At 38.8% G+C, this 16,416-nt stretch overlaps 1 protein-coding gene across 1 annotated transcript in view; it reads left to right on the top strand.

Moving 5' to 3' along the window:
• The window catches only part of unc5db (unc-5 netrin receptor Db), a 274,738-nt gene that overhangs the window by 90,507 nt on the left and 167,815 nt on the right, over positions 1–16,416 (top strand). Inside the window, exon 2 of the mRNA XM_039620435.1 lies at positions 10,065–10,283. Within this exon, the coding sequence (XP_039476369.1) occupies positions 10,065–10,283 (219 nt within the window). The remainder of the gene's footprint in view (positions 1–10,064; positions 10,284–16,416) is intronic.

Genomic DNA, 16,416 nt, shown 5'->3' with positions numbered 1-16,416 from the left:
TTTAGTTGTCTTCCGTGGTCTTCCAGACACACAGGTCATCCAAAGGACTGTGGCTGTGGTGATTGGTGGTGGATAATTAATGGATCCTGACCACCCTCTGCACCACTTATAGGAGCGTAACATTGTCTCTAACATCTGTTTCAACATTTAATCTCCTTATTGTATCACATTTAGATTTGTTTTGGAATTTGGGAGAGATGTGTTTTACCAGTTTTCCAAATTGTGTTTAGCAGTGAATTTAGACATAACAATCAGTCAGTTGAATGAAGGAGCCATGAGAGATCGCTAATGAACAATGTTACACATCAAAGAATAAAGCTAGAAAACCAAGCAATAATTAAAAATAAATGGGATGATCCTCTTGCAAGGTTTGCTGTTTTCACTCAACTCCTTTCTAAAAATATAGCTTCATACAGTTACTTGAATGCATAGTATGGGAGTATGGCTGCTCACAACCACGTTATTATGGAATCATACATCTGCTCGCTTTGATGAAAAATATAACAAATGTGCTTTGATAGATTACGCTTTTATCTCAAGCATTTCTGTTGACTGTCATACTGTGCTGGAATAAATCAAAACCACATATTTATCCTCAAACTGTTTTAGGAGAAGGCAGACAGTAGATTCGTCTTAGGGCTCATGTTGAGGTTAGAGTGAGAGTGAATTTGTCCCAAAGTAATATAAATGGGTGTATGTGAGTTTTGGATCGTTTTTCGAGCGGGCCGCTGTCCTTTCAGTGTCTTAGGCACCTATGTTCTGGAGTTCACTCAGCGGTCTCTCAGTCCTGCCGTGTGCTAAGCCTTTTCCTGCATTTTTTTGTTCAGCCACTCTTTCTCCTTTAGTGTCAAGGATTAGTCTGACATCTCCTGACTTCCTGCCTTTCAAATGAGTTGGACTCCTGCTGAAAGGCTGAGAGGGTGCTCACCATGTAAAGCCTGATACCCACACTGCTGACACTCCTCATGCTTGCCCTCCTACTTTTTTTCTTGCAAAAAAAAAAAAGAAAAGAATGAGAAGTCCCTAGTGATCTCATGGATGTGCAAGGAAGAATGTGTGATTTCAAAGGACTAGGGCTGTGGAGCCGCTGTGTGAGATAGTGATGTCCAATGCAGGCAGGAGGCCCAAGAAGGAAAAGCATAAGTGCTGTCAGCTTGATTTTTCAGGAATTCTTCTCTTTCTAGGTCTGTTTTAGTACAGTTTCCAACTGATACTAAAGGTGGCTGTCAATCCAGTGGCAAGACCAAGGTAAAGTAGAGTGTTAAAACTTCATACATCATCACCCATGGTGTGGTGGAGTTTGCAGTGGAGTGAAGCAGCAAACTCCACAAAAACAAACAAGCTAACCAACTCCATCACATTGAGAAGTTTCTTCCAGATGATGTATGTAACACTAGGACATTGCAACGAAGTTCAACAAAGTTTCTGTTTGTCAGTTTTGTCCGCAGCCTTGTTCAGTGTATTGTACATGTATGGCACGCAGTGAACTGAATGCAAAGCCTTAAACTGTCCCCTTACTGTTTATTCTGATTCATTATGAATCATATTATCATATTGCAACAACAAGTTCAATTAATCACATTGTGAAAAAATTGCAAAGACTTTCACTTCCACATTCTGTCATCATTGATGATGACATCAACCTCAGCCATAGCTTATTCCCATGTTGTGTAGAGAGGTAAAAAAAAAATGTATATTGTAATTGGATATGGTTATAAAGCAGGGTTTTATGATTACTACTGCACTGTCACCACGAACCCCTCCATACTAAATAGTAGATCATATAGCCATATTCACACAAGACCGCCATTATTTCTAATGGCCATCAGGGAGGAACTCATCTTGTTTCAAAAAGAAACAAAAGTTGTGGACAAATCTGTGGAATAAAGACTCTTCATATTCAATGCTACGTGATATTCATTTGGGAAATTATATCTCCAATTAGGAAAAAAAGGAAGGTAAAACCTACTCTACTGTGTGATTGACAAACTGCCAAGATGCTTACAACAACAACACTCTGATGAAGCTGATGGGATTTCTAATCGTTTTCGAGTTTTTGATATCACCATGTCACTATCCATCATTCATATACGGTCTATAATAACATGGCATAACATGAACTGTTCAAGAACTTGCCCAACAGAGGTTCATGTAGGAACACAGATGTCTGAAGCAGTTAGATGGGACGTGAGCCAGTCTTTAACCTGTCTAGTAGAAAGACCATATGATGTTGGACTATGCTGATGTATGAATGGCTCAAATAATCTTCTGTTATATCCAGTGCCAGTAAGTTGGCGTTGTGTGATGTTTTGTCATCGTTCTGTGAGAACGGGGTACTTCTACTAGTGCGAACACATCTGCTGTGTGCCACAAGTAAGAACAGATAACTGTGGAAGTCACCCCAGCATGATTCTCTCGAAGTTGTATAGTTTTAAAACAGCTAATGTTATTTGTGATGTGGTATGTGACGATTATAGCATTGTTTCCATTAAAAAAAAAAGTTTAGTATTCATTGTCGTAGAAATGCAAAACTGCTCTTCTTTTGCTCCATGTCTGTTCACTACACCATTACATTCTGTCCTGTCTCAAGCCTTCCTAGCGTATACCACTGATTGCATGTTTCTGAGAGATTGGTGATTTGAATCTGTTTTTGTTCAACACGGTCCCCTGGCTCTGAGGCCAGCAGTCCTGGTGCCATTTTGTCTACATCTCTGTATGCAGATTGATACCCCGGGGCATTTATCAGCTGCAGGTCCACTGCACTGAGTCTCATGCCAAGTCAGGTGGAAACCTGTGACTGGCAACAAACAGGGTGAGGGAGCGTTTTAGAGGCAGTGTTAAAATTAACCAGCATAATGAGGAAATAAGTGACTTATTGGCGTCGCAGTCATTTCCTTCATTAAGGCTGATATTTATGAGCATCCATCATGGGTGGAGCGGCCAACACCGCGGCTCCAGGTTTATGGAGCGTGGATTGTCACCTTGTTCCAATTATCTACTACCTTTGAATGTGTTAATGTTTAAACATTAAGAGAAAAAGGACACGGCACATCATTAGTTGCTGTGCAGTGTGGGAAAAAAAGGAAGAAAAGAAAGAAAGAAAAGAAATCAAAGAAGAAGCATGCCTGAGCTCTCCAGTGTCCTACTATTTTTATTCATCATAGCAGCAATTAGCTGATTAGAGCATGGCTGCTCAGTGGCAAGGGAGGTGGTGGATTGAGGAGGGTTACATGCCTTAACCATTACATGTGTTATCACTGTACTTAAATGATTCCGGGGCACTGTTTCTCAATCAGTTTCAGTTTTATTATGCAGCCATATAAATGTGTAAAACTAATAAAAGCTTGTTTCTTTATCTCTGGGCAGCATTTTTCTACATTCATTATCAATAATTAACAGTCAAAGAAGAGATTTGTAATAAAAATAACTTTCCATAACAGTGGTTACTGATGATGCCTGTCTAACGAATGCGAGATTTAGAATTCATATGAGTAATTGTACAGATTAACAAAAACTCGAAACCTTTTTGGAATCTGAAAATGAGAAATACATTGCCAAAATCTGGAATTCTTTCAAGACTCATTAAAAATAGACGTGGTTAGTTTGTAACCCAAGTAGACACCATGTACAGAAAAACAAAATCAGTGATTCTCTGTCTAAGTACTCTACTGAAGGAATGATCAACGCTCTCCTAAGATAATTCCCCATTCTGTCTTTTGATGTATGACTTGATATGCAAAACATCATACAAAAATGTGTTGCATGTGTTGTGTCCAACTTGGGTCAGATTTAATGATTGTGAAGGCCACGGCAGTGTGGTTCTCAGCATTTTTGGCTTGTAACCCCTAAAATGAGTTTTCTCTTATGTGGACAGATTATTGTTGGCTTTATAAGTCAGCTGAAATCTGACTTGTACAACTAGTCATAGATTTCTTTTTTTTTTTTGTTAGTGTTTAAGAAGCTTTTGATAAAATTTTGAGTCAATCCAATTATGGAGCCCCTACATCCACTTAGGGGGGAGCTTGGGATGGATATAGGGTCTGACAAAATTTTGGACTTTGGGATTTATTTCTTTTTTCTTTTAAAACAGAGTCAACATTTAACAATTTGTGACATAAACAAAGATTTTTTTGTAAAATAGCAAAAAGATAAAAATTTGTGCTATATTTTAAATACTGAAAATTCTGCTATTGCAAAAGTTGGAATGAAAGGCCAAGGAGGAATTCATGGCATGAACTGATGGCTGGATTGGAATTTCAGCACAATTCATTGTTTCATTAGTTATGAGAGGTTGTTCAGGTTCTGAAGCAGTAAAGTAGCAACAGACCATCACACTACTGCCATCATTTTTAACTGTTTAATGTTGTTAAAGACTAAATCTGTTTAGAAACATCTGAATAAAAGTTAAGAAACTGGAACTTTCTTTAATTTTCTATGCATATTTTTGAAAGAAACCCTCCTCCAAAATGCAAAATGTTGATAATCTAACAAAAGCATTCTTGACTGATGGTGCATAAACATGTTAATCTTTTAAGATTATGTAATCCCTCAGTTTAAGTTCCAAAAATTGAGAAAAATAATATGAATCAGAGAGGGGACGTTATGCACACATTATTTTCTTGGCTGCTGCTGTAATCAGCTTCTTAAACCAGTCACCTTCCTGTTCACAGGGTTATTTTCTCAAATTTGCATTCGAGCACCACTTGTAAGCATACCACTTAGTACATTGCCTGCTATTATAGGTATATTAGTAATGGGAGATTGCCATAGTTCACTTGATTTTTGCTTTTAGAAGTTTATTTACAAATATATGTGTACCACATCACATCTGTCTAGCCTAATATGCGATTAGCATTCGCTGGTTGAATTTCTTGTAAAATTTCATGTATAAGTTCAAATATACTTAAAATCAATGACAAAAAGCTGCATTTCATGCTTGATTATTTATTTGGTAGGGGTAACTGTCCACTGGAGTTTTTTGTTTGTTTGTTTTTTCATGTTTCCTAATATTACTTATCATTAGTAAGTTAATAAAATAGTGTTGAAAGCTGAATGTGTAAAGGGTAACTAAGTTAAACTGCCATGTGGTCAGGATGCTAATGTATCTATAACATTTAGCAAATACAGGCAGGTTTTTCTGGTCCTTTTTTCAATATTACTATGAAACTTAGTAGAAACATGCAGTTTTGGTTTTTCCAGCCCATAATCTACAATATATTTTTTCCAGATAGCAAGCCACACCAATAAACATAATATTTACACTTTTATCTTCCAAGAAAGGAAAATGGTGGGGACAGAAGGTAGGATTAATTTCATTGTTTCATTGTTATCGTAATACTACAAATAATAGTAATACTTGATTGCTGCTTCATAAATTTCAAGGTAATATTAGTCTGGTATAACCACTGTTGATGCAAACATTACTTGACTGTTACTTTGGCATTTAAGTTGTAATAACTTGCTATTTACATATTATGACCTTGTTTTTTCTACCATGTTACCCAACTACCATGTATGTATGTATTTCTGAACAGGTAACATTATTTCATGCTGACAGAGCAGTATGACATTTTCTATGAGATTCTTTGATTTATTATTGAGATTTCATAGTTATAAACTGATAATGATAATGGAAGACCAGACGCTCATTTAAGAACTTTCTTTTTCTTTTGTATTTTTCCAAAATGATAAATTCCCAGCCAAAAAAAGAAAAAATTGCCCGTTTGAGGGTAGGCCTCCACAGTTAACTGGAGAGCCAGTGTCTTGATTGTTCTTTTGAAGGCATTGTCATTGGCAGGTGTCAAAAAATAAAGTATCACACTACGTCAGGCAAAATATTTATTTAAAAATCTAACAGTTTACCTAAAAATGAAAAGGATAATTACCACCAAAGTGTTACAATAAATTGCTTCATGATAGAAAAAGAAGATGTCTGTGGAAACCAGCTTGTGTCAGCTCGTGTAATAGCTTGCCTTCACATGTGGTCATATGCTATATGGACAAAGAATAACTGATATCCCTCTGAGAGAAAAACTTAATCTCAAATTGCTGCTCTGTCTGAGCTTTTCAAACATCAGAGGTTCGTTGTAGTATGACTTTGTTCTGGTATAGTGTTTTTTCTTTGTTGTTTGATCTATAAATTCATGTATGACAGGGATATGCAAATAATGTTTTAAAGTCAATGTATATAAAAGCAATTTGGAAGAGAATTAAAAATAAGAGAAGTTTCCATTTTCTATCAAATGTGCACTGGTTTGAGTTTCACTGCACAATTATGCTAAATTGATTTCCTACAGACGCCTCATCCAGTTTTGTCTTTGTCGTTCCACCAGTACATAGCAACAAGAAATAATGTAATCTCCATCTGAAAGTAGTCCTGCATGAATATTTTCATCCTGTCAGTCAGTGATTATGGGAAAAACTGCTTGTGTTGATTCTTTCATGTTTTTCATTACAAAGTCAGACCTGGCCATACACTTCCATGTCATTTTAAAGCACAGTCTATTTGCATGACTATAAAGAAAAATATGCTATGAAAGCTTTAAGTTTGGCATCTTTGGCCATCACTATTAATTATTTATGTATTTATTTTAAACTGGACATGACAAGCGAAAAGTATATTTCCAGTTACAAGGTTATTAATATATTCTTGGGTAGGTTTAGGAAAGGAAAGTGGTTTGACTTGAATTGGATGCTTTAACCCTGTGAGGTCTAGGTTATCATTGGTGAAAACCCCAGCCTTAGCTCCTAACTATGTTCTGAAGACAAGCAAAGAGACATTCTGGGGGAAAAATGTAGTTTTTGATGTATGTCTATTAGAATAAACACTGTCTTTGTCTCATGTTTTTAAGAAATGACTTTTATATTCTGATAACATATATTTGTTAGCTTCACCGAAGATGACTAAGATGAAAGATCACAGGGTTAAATGTTACACATTGAGTTATATATCAAGACGTCATATGATTTAATAAGTCTTTTCTATAGATTTTCATTGGTAATTGAGTTTGACTGTAGGAAAATATTACAAATAATTTAAAATATAAAACTTGAAATTTGTTCACAGTTATTTCTTTTCAGTCATGTACTCTTTTGAATTTAAGCATGACCTATTTTAAGGACAGTTATCACGTAATAAGTTGTCAGTACGGTTTGATTTACACTGCAAAAATGAGCCCAGAAGCAAAATACAAAAACAGATCCTGAATATTCCTGTGGCACCACACTTTAACACTGCAAAACACAGCGATACACCATTACAATATATTAATATGCTGTAGAAGCATTATAACCTGTTCTCTGTCCCAGGGCATTGAATACTTGTGTTCTGTCAAAGCTGCTTGTGACACCCTCTGGCTTTAGTGCAATGATGTACTGAGTCTAGCAGTGAGAGACAGACCACACTCTTAAATCTTCACACATCAGTGCTCATGGAGGACCCTGTGGCATCGGGTTTTTTTGTAACTGTATTGTGACAAAATGGAAGTATTTGACCATGATGGGATATTTTTTATGTAGTTTTTCTTATTAGTTATTTTTACTATTTCATTCTTTCACTTTCTTTTTAGATGTCATTCTTTGTAGTTTACTATTAGTTGAACACCTGTGTAAGATTGAGCTTGTCTGTATATTTGGATCAGGTGTTTCTCATCTTCTTTTTGAGAATGCCTGATAGAATTTGTATGACGTTCAGGTCAGGCATATTGGCTGGCTGATTAAGCACAGTAATATCATGGTCAGAAAAGCATTTGGTTTAGTTTTTGCTAAATCCTGCTGGAAAAGGAAAGTCACATCTCCATAAAGCATGTCAACAGATGGAAACATGAAATGCTCCTGGTAGATGGCTGCATTGACTTTCGGCCTGATAACATACATTGGATCAGCCACCACCAACAACAGCAGATGGCATGGGAATCATTACAGACTGCAGACTGGACTTCAAACACCTTGGATTATGTGCTTCTCCATTCATTCTCCAGACTCGTAGTCACTAATTTCCAAATAAAGAGGACTTTAGAATACTGAGCCACAGTCCAGTTCTTTTTCTGCTTATCCCATGTAAGATGATTTTGACATTGTCTCTGATTCAGAGTGGTTTCATATCAGGGATGTGACAATTGTAACCCGTTTCCTACATATGTGGCTCATGAAACACTGACACCAGCCTCAGTCCACTTCTTGTTCAGCTGTCTTCTTCTAGCTCTATGTCTTGAAACTGTTTGTCTTTCCAATCCTCTCAAGGCTTTTCCACCCACACTTTTCTCTTCCAGTCAGGTTTATATGTATACTATGGCACTTTGCAAACAGCCAGCCTTTTTAGTAAAGGCCTTCTCTGGCTCACCCTCATTGTGGAAGGTGTCAATGATCATCATCTGAACAACTGTAAAGTCAGCAGTCTTTCCCATGGCTGTGTGTACTGAACTAGATTGAAATATCCATGGTATTTATACTGTTTGAATGGCAATAATTCAATATTACAATAATTTGAGATATTGAGTTTGTGAGTTCCATTAAAGTGCAAAATTTGATTTTTTTTTTCAGATTTTTGAATTAAATTATTCAAATTTTTTAGATGGACCTGAAAACAACTAATTTTTTCAAAGACCACCCTCCACCTCAAACCATGCTAAAAATAATCCTACATAGTTATGAAAGTGTTTAAAGCTAGCTTTATACAGAATTAAAACTTTACATGAAAATTCCAAAAAAGGCAAATTAAGAAGTTATTGAAAACACTCTAAAAGTGAATGTTACAGTCAAACACATCAGATAAGATTTATGTGTAAATGTTATGCCCATAGTTCTGTATTATTTCCCAGCTTTTACAGCACAAAATACATCTGAGGGCCATGACTGAATATGGATTAACACATCACATAAATATGCCAGCTGATCGATGATTGGATCTGAAATCATCATGTGCCTTGTTTCTGTAATTATTTTAAGGTGTGTTGAGGATATAACAGTGATATGACTAGTTAAAGGAAGTGCATGTCGTAGCATTGTGATAGAGACATACTATACTGAGAAATGTCAGCAAACTGTATAATTTCCAGTCATTCACCTCCCTGTCTGTTTGTTTTATGTGTGGCTCTTCTATACACCTGCATCCATTCATTTACCCATTTAACAAGGACAACATTGATTGAGAGAGGTGGTGAGAGTGCAGATTCGATTTCAAGGGACAGGATTGGATTTGATAGCGGGGGCATAATAGCTCTCATTGGCTTTTATGGCACTGAATAGCTTAGCTGGAGCTGTCTTGATTCGACTGAGGTGTAATTCTGAGAAGGATCCCGGGGATGGCAGGAGCACAAACATCCTGTTCCCCATTGTCCCAGCCCACAGAACTCACTGTGCTTTACCCAGAAGAGATAGCCAAATGACAAAATGTGAGCCTAGAACCTTTCTTCGAAGGAAAAAAAATACATATGACGTGTAAGAGTCCACGATTCTAAAAGTGCGCTTAGATCAATGAACTGTCACAATGAACAATAGTGGTGAACTGTGCTCCCCACCACCAAAGCGAAAGAGAAAAAAACCAGAGTAACCTGCCGTGAATTGTCGTTAAACACAGGGGCACGCTGGCGCCAGTACAAAGGCTGTTTTTGTGTCAACTAAAATCCAGGCCTTGTGGCTGAGATAAGATGTATTCAGACTCCACAGCCACAATTTGGGTAATCAGTCCCCTCCTAATTCCTCTCCACTTGTTCCGCTCTGATTTCATTCATCTGCAAATTGCTCTGAGAAGAAGAGTTTTGCTCGGATGGGGGATGAATTGTGCTCTGTGTGTACTCTGTTTTTCTACAATATGTTAGCTTCTGATGAATGCCGAATTCAAAACACTGTCCACTGAGCAATCGTTTTAAATCTGAAAACAGTTGCTGTTATAGTCTTGCTTGTAAAATAAAACGCACTTGAATTTTTTTCACTGCTAAATTGCGTATCCACCTGCTACCAGAACTATGATGTCTTTGTTTCCATCAGACTACCTGTTCTGCTCTTATTTTTTCCGCTTAAAGAAACAACAAGGATGGTGAAGTAACCAGGGTTTTGTGTTATAGGTGGTGCCACAGGTGATGCTCAACCAGATGCTGTACCTTCGGTACAGGGCACCCTGCCCCACTTCATCCAGGAGCCGGAGGATGCCTACATTGTCAAAAGTAACCCTATCAAGCTGCGCTGTCGAGCTGTGCCTGCCTTACAGATCTTCTTCAAATGCAATGGGGAGTGGGTTCATCAGAACGAGCACTTCTCTCACGAGTACAAGGACCTCAACACTGGTAAGACAACGCTTTTTATACTCCTTCCACACATAATAATAATAATAATAATACTAGTAACAATAATGATATACACCTCCACATATAGCTCTTGGTTTTAATGTTAAAAAGGAACATAAACTTGTAAATTAATTAAATTAAGCAAATTATGCTATCTATCGAGTTTGTGTACTACTGAGTTTTTGGAAAACTGTTCAGTAACACCAGCATTTAATGATATTTATTGTTAATAACTGTTATTTACTATATTCAACTACTCTTTACAGTTTGATGTTATCAAAAGACAAAAAATGTAACTTTTTGCTAGAGGGATTCACATTTTACATGGTGACAGTCTGTGTGTTGAAACAGTTTTTAAGCTTTTAAGTTAATTATAAAGTTAAAATAAAACAATTTTATTTGAATACCTGTTTTTCAAAAAGGAAATTCAGCAAACATGAAAAAAAAATTGACAAAGAAAACTTGTTTTATGTCTCAGAAACATGAAGGATAAACTAGATGATGTGTTCAAGTCAGATGATTGCATACATAAACAGTTCTCCATTTTAAAGGTCTCTGCAGAGATCTGTAGCATCTGTTAAAGCAAACACTGGTATTCCAGTTTAGTAGTTTTTTTTTTCCATGGCCTAAAATATCTTTCATTTATTTTGGTTGAATCATCAAAATGATTAAAGGGTGTAGAAACAAAAAAATCTAACATAATTTAAACTAAAACCTTGCCTTGCCTTGACTAAACATATTTTGACTATTTCAGAAAAATCCAACAAAAACATTTTTGCTGAAAATGTGTCCAAAACATCACAGTTGAAAACTCAGTTAAGGAAAATGCTCTAAAATGTCCCTGAAAAAATTCAACTCTAATGTCACTGGGTAAATTGTGAATAGAAACCTTGTGAAGATATTGTGACTAAACTTTGGTGAAGAAAATGTGACCAAAACAATTCTTGGCAACTAAATGTTGCTAATTAAAGCTCAATGAGTTAAATGTGCGAAAAACTGAATGAGTAAAACTTAGCCAAATGTCACCGAGTAAAGCTCAACTACAACCATGATTATGTAAGCTAAATTACAAAGTTACTATGGATATTTAAGATAAATATATGTCAACTAAAATGATGCTGAAGGAAAGTTTACTTAAATGTTGCTGACACTAAGGAAAGTGCCATTGACCTACTCACTGATAAAAACCCTAACTGACCTCAAGCAATCAAAATATCTCATATTAATATTTATTCATTTGTTCTCCCATATCCTGGCACTCAGAGACCATGTTAAATAAACATTTTAACTAGCAAAGATCAAAACCATTTGAATCTTTTAAAAAATCAATTTTGCCATATTTTCAGACCTTCTCGCCAAACCAACTCCTCCAGCTGGTAATGTGGGGAACCACGATGTTCTCAAGTCCACTGAGGCAATATAATCTCTGCAGTGTCTCCCAAAAATACCTAGAATTCATCCATGAGGCATCCTGGTTACATGCCTGAACCACCTTAACTGGCTAAAACCATAAACCCAGTGATTAGCATTGCCATTTCAATTAAGAAGGTTCTTGGTTTGCACCCCAACTGGGGCATTTTGGTGGACTTGGCAGTCATGACAGTCATGAAAATGACTTCAGGTCCTGACCACAGCAGCTTAGGCAGACCATCAAGAGAAATATCAGTGTGGCCTCAGATGATTTAAGGCAACAAAAGCAGAACAACCTCAGTAATCATAGCTGGGCCAAGCAATATGTGAAGTGCTTATTTTAAGCTCCTTGCATTACTAGATAGAGGTTTATGTACTGTACCACATCAGCCTGATTTCAGTTAGTTTCACATGAGCCGTCACTCATAAAAATGAAGAAGACCCATTTTTAAATGCTTTTTCTGGTATGGTTGCACACTCTGAAATAGTGTTACAGCAGCAGTTCCCCTTGACTGCAGCTAAATTGAAAATTAATAGTTAAATTGCATTCAAAGGAGTTTGCAAAGAAAAGCGTCTGGACTTCTTTGAGTTGCTTGAAGACGTTTCACCTCTCATCCGAGAAGCTTCTTCAGTTCTAAGTTCAAATGGCCGAGAGTCCCAGATTTAAACCCAGTGGGAGTATCCCCCCAAGGAGGGACAAAGGACCCCCTGGTGATCCTCTAATCACATGCGCCAAGGTGTGAAAGTGGGTGTGGGACCTAATCAGCCAGGGTTTCGGGTGAGCTCATTGTGAAACCTGGCCCCACCCTATCATGTGATTTCCTGAGGTCAGATGGCCCAGGATGTGAGTGGGCGTTAAGGCGTCTGGGGAGGGAACTCAAAACTGGATTATAGATGGCAGACAGTTGGTGTCGTAAACCACCGCCTCTGTTCAAAGATGGTCGCTCACAGTGGACATAGATGGCCTCTTTCACTCCTCTTTCAAACCATCTGTCCTCTCTGTCCAATATGTGAACCTTGGCATCCTCGAAAGAGTGACCTTTATCCTTAAGATGCAGATGGACTGCTGAGTCTTGTCCTGTGGATGTGGCTCTTCTATGTTGTGCCATGCGCTTGTGAAGTGGCTGTTTGGTCTCTCCAATGTAGAGGTCTGGGCATTCCTCACTGCACTGTACAGCATACACCACGTTGTTCAGTCTGTGTTTTGGAGTTTTGTCTTTCGGGTGAACCAGTTTGTGTCTGAGTGTGTTGCTGGGTCTGAAGTACACTGGGATGTCGTGCTTGGAGAAAACTCTCCTGAGTTTCTCTGATACACCGCTACATAGGGGATGACAATGTTGTTGCGCCTGTCTTTCTTATCCTCCCTCGCTGGTGTCTGATCTTCTTTTCTGTGCCTTTTTGCTGACTTTATGAACGCCCAGTTAGGATAACCACATGTTTTCAGTGCTTCCTTTACATGTGTGTGTTCCTTCTTTTTTTTTTCCCTTCAGGCTTAGAGGGAACAAGTTCTGCCCGGTGGTGTAGGGTCCTAATTACTCCAAGTTTGTGTTCCAGAGGGTGATGGGAGTCAAAGAGGAGATACTGGTCCGTGTGTGTGGGCTTCCGTAAACTTCAATGTTGAGGTTGCCATTCTCTTCAATGTGCACAGCGCAGTCCAGGAAAGGCAAACAGTTGTCCTTAGTGTCTTCCCTGGTGAACTTGATGTTTTTATCCACGGCGTTAATGTGCGCAGTGAAGGATTCCACTTCTTGTGTCTTGATTTTGACCCAGGTGTCGCTCTACATATCTGTACCAGTGGCTGGGTACTCTCCCTTTAAAAGAGCCAAGAGCCTTTCTTTCCACTTCCTCCATGTAAAGGTTGGCTACAATAGGTGACACAGGGGAGCCCATGGCACAGCCATGTTTTTGTCTGTAGAAGCCTTCGTTGTATTTGAAGTATGTTGTGGTAAGGCAGAGGTCTAACAGTGTGCAAATCTGATCGGGTGTGAAGTTGGTCCTGTCTTCCAAGGAGCTGTCTTCTTGTAGTCGTTTTCTGACAGTCTCCACTGCTTCCGTGGTGGGTATGCAAGTGAAGAGAGAGACTACATCAAAGGACACCATGGTTTCATCTGGATCCAGGGTAAGTTTCTGGACCTTGTCGGTGAAGTCGGTGGAGTTCTTGATGTGGTGTGGGTGTTCCCCACGAGGTGCCAGGATGGTAGCAAGGTGTTTCGCAATGTTATAAGTGGCTGAGTTTATGCTACTGACTATGGGTCTGAGTGGGACCCCTTCCTTGTGGATCTTAGGAAGTCCATAAATGCAGGGTATGGCATCCCCTGGATAAAGGCGGTGATATTTGAGGCGGTCAATGATTTTGTCCTTTTCAAGGTCTTGAAGGCAAGCTATAACTTTCTTTTGTAGCTGCTTGTGGGGTCTCGTTTTAAAGCTTCGTAGGTGTTGTTGTCACTGAGGAGAGTAGTGATCTTTGTGTGGTAATCTGTTGTGTTTAGGACCACGGTGCACCTTCCCTTATCCGCTGGTAATATAGTGATGTTGTGGTCTTTGCTCAGGGAAGCGACGGCCTTCTTTTCTTGTAGTGTGAGGTTAGACGGAGGGACTTTGGCACTGGAGAGGGTGGCTGAGACTTTCATCCTGATTTGCTCTGCTTCTGTCTGTGATAATTTATTAATCCGTATGGCGGTTTCTGTGGCTGTGATGAGGTCCACTATGGGCAACTGTTGCGGAGAAATGGCGAAATTGAGTCCTTTGGCTAAAACCTTCTTTTCAGGTTCAGTGAGATTCCGGTCTGAAAAGTTCTTTACCCATTTCTCCCGACTGTCTTCAGGTGTGTTTTCTTCTCTGAGTTGTGTGGTTTCAGACTGAGGAGTGTGGGTATTTGAAAGCAAGGTGTGAAATTTCCTGCGTTGTCTTTCTTTTCCTTGAGAGTGTTGGGCCCGCTGAGCCTTGTCCACAAACTTGTGAACCTCTTCTAAGATTGGAGAGGGTAGAAGGGTTTCCAATTCCTGCAGAGTCTGGCTGATCTTGATCTGGAGCGCATCTATAGTGAAATGGACCTGTCTTATCCTTTCACTTAGAAGGTGATTCTGTGCTCTCTGTAGAATCAAGTCTGCTCTGTGTCCCCTGACAGTGGATCCAAGGCGCAAGCTCTTAGGAACAACTCTGCTTTGTCTGCATCTTAGGTTGAAACGAAGGTGGTTCCTATAATCCGCCAGTTTCCTTGATTCCCTTTCATACTCCCGTACCAGTTGAAGGGTGTTCCTCCCAAAATGTACGGCAATATGTCTGTGAAGGTTCTCAGTCATCCAGGTCATCGTAGTCAAAGGAGTTTGCACTGTGAGCGACCATCTTTGAACAGAGGCGGTGGTTTACGACACCAACTGTCTGCCATCTATAATCCAGTTTTGAGTTCCCTCCCCAGACGCCTTAACGCCCACTCACATCCTGGGCCATCTGACCTCAGGAAATCACATGATAGGGTGGGGCCAGGTTTCACAATGAGCTCACCCGAAACCCTGGCTGATTAGGTCCCACACCCACTTTCACACCTTGGCGCATGTGATTAGAGGATCACCAGGGGGTCCTTTGTCCCTCCTTGGGGGGATACTCCCACTGGGTTTAAATCTGGGACTCTCGGCCATTTGAACTTAGAACTGAAGAAGCTTCTCGGATGAGAGGTGAAACGTCTTCAAGCAACTCAAAGAAGTCCAGACGCTTTTCTTTGCAAACTCCTTTGACTACGATGACCTGGATGACTGAGAACCTTCACAGACAGTTAAATTGCATGTTTGATGCACATTTGATTATTTGATTATTAAATAACATTTTGATTCATTTTTAATTTAGGAAGTGCTTCCTTTGAGCCCATTGAGTAGATGCTGGTTCACCGTGTTGTACTGCAGTTCCCTTGGGTGGAGAAATTTTAGAAGGAAACAGTCAAATAACTTTAATTTGGAATGAACACAGAAAGATGTAAAGATACTGAAACATTCAAACTTCAAACTCTAACCATAATGGACGTGAACCATGTGAGTCAAATTTAAAAGAAAACCCAGTTATATTCCAACTGTTGCAGAGAAGTTTGTGGTGCCATCTTCATACAAGAGCAACTTTTCTGCAACAGAGAAATCCTTTCCATCAAATAACTGTGTATGTTCTAACTTAGAATTTGTTCTTGTTGTTTATAATGGTTCATATTTTACATGGAAAAAAAACTCACTGAGGAAAAAGAACTTTCAAGAAACTAAAATTATTTAACTAGGCGGTGTTCAGTTGTGCCATCAAGACAACAAGAGGTGACCTAAATATATACAATATGCTAAAAAGTTGCCAAAATAACCTAAACCAAAATAGTGCTTACCCCAGCTTTACAAAATCAATTTTTCATCTCCCAGAAATGAGATTCTTTTGGTGAACTGTTTTTTTGCTAGAAGTGAAGTCACAAGCAGTGTGATCTCAGTACAGCAACAACAACAAAATCACTCTTAGGGAGAATGGTTGGGTAGATTGACTGATGGGCCAACAAAGCGTTTCATTTAGACAAGAATGTTTGTTTGCTTGCTGCGAGTTTCCTACCAAGCAGAAGAAAGGCTGCCAAATTTCTGGCACATTGTTTTAACACCTTTAGAAGGAGTGAATGCCAGCTCAACAGCACTGACTTCCAACAGGAGGTTATAAAATGCACTTATAAAAAAGGCATTACATCAACTTTGTGCACTAGATTTGT

The sequence above is a fragment of the Oreochromis aureus genome, linkage group 12, assembly GCF_013358895.1.
Source record: "Oreochromis aureus strain Israel breed Guangdong linkage group 12, ZZ_aureus, whole genome shotgun sequence".
NCBI lineage: Eukaryota > Metazoa > Chordata > Actinopteri > Cichliformes > Cichlidae > Oreochromis > Oreochromis aureus.
Note: the sequence above shows the minus strand (reverse complement) of the source record. Positions and strands in the feature narration are given on the sequence as shown.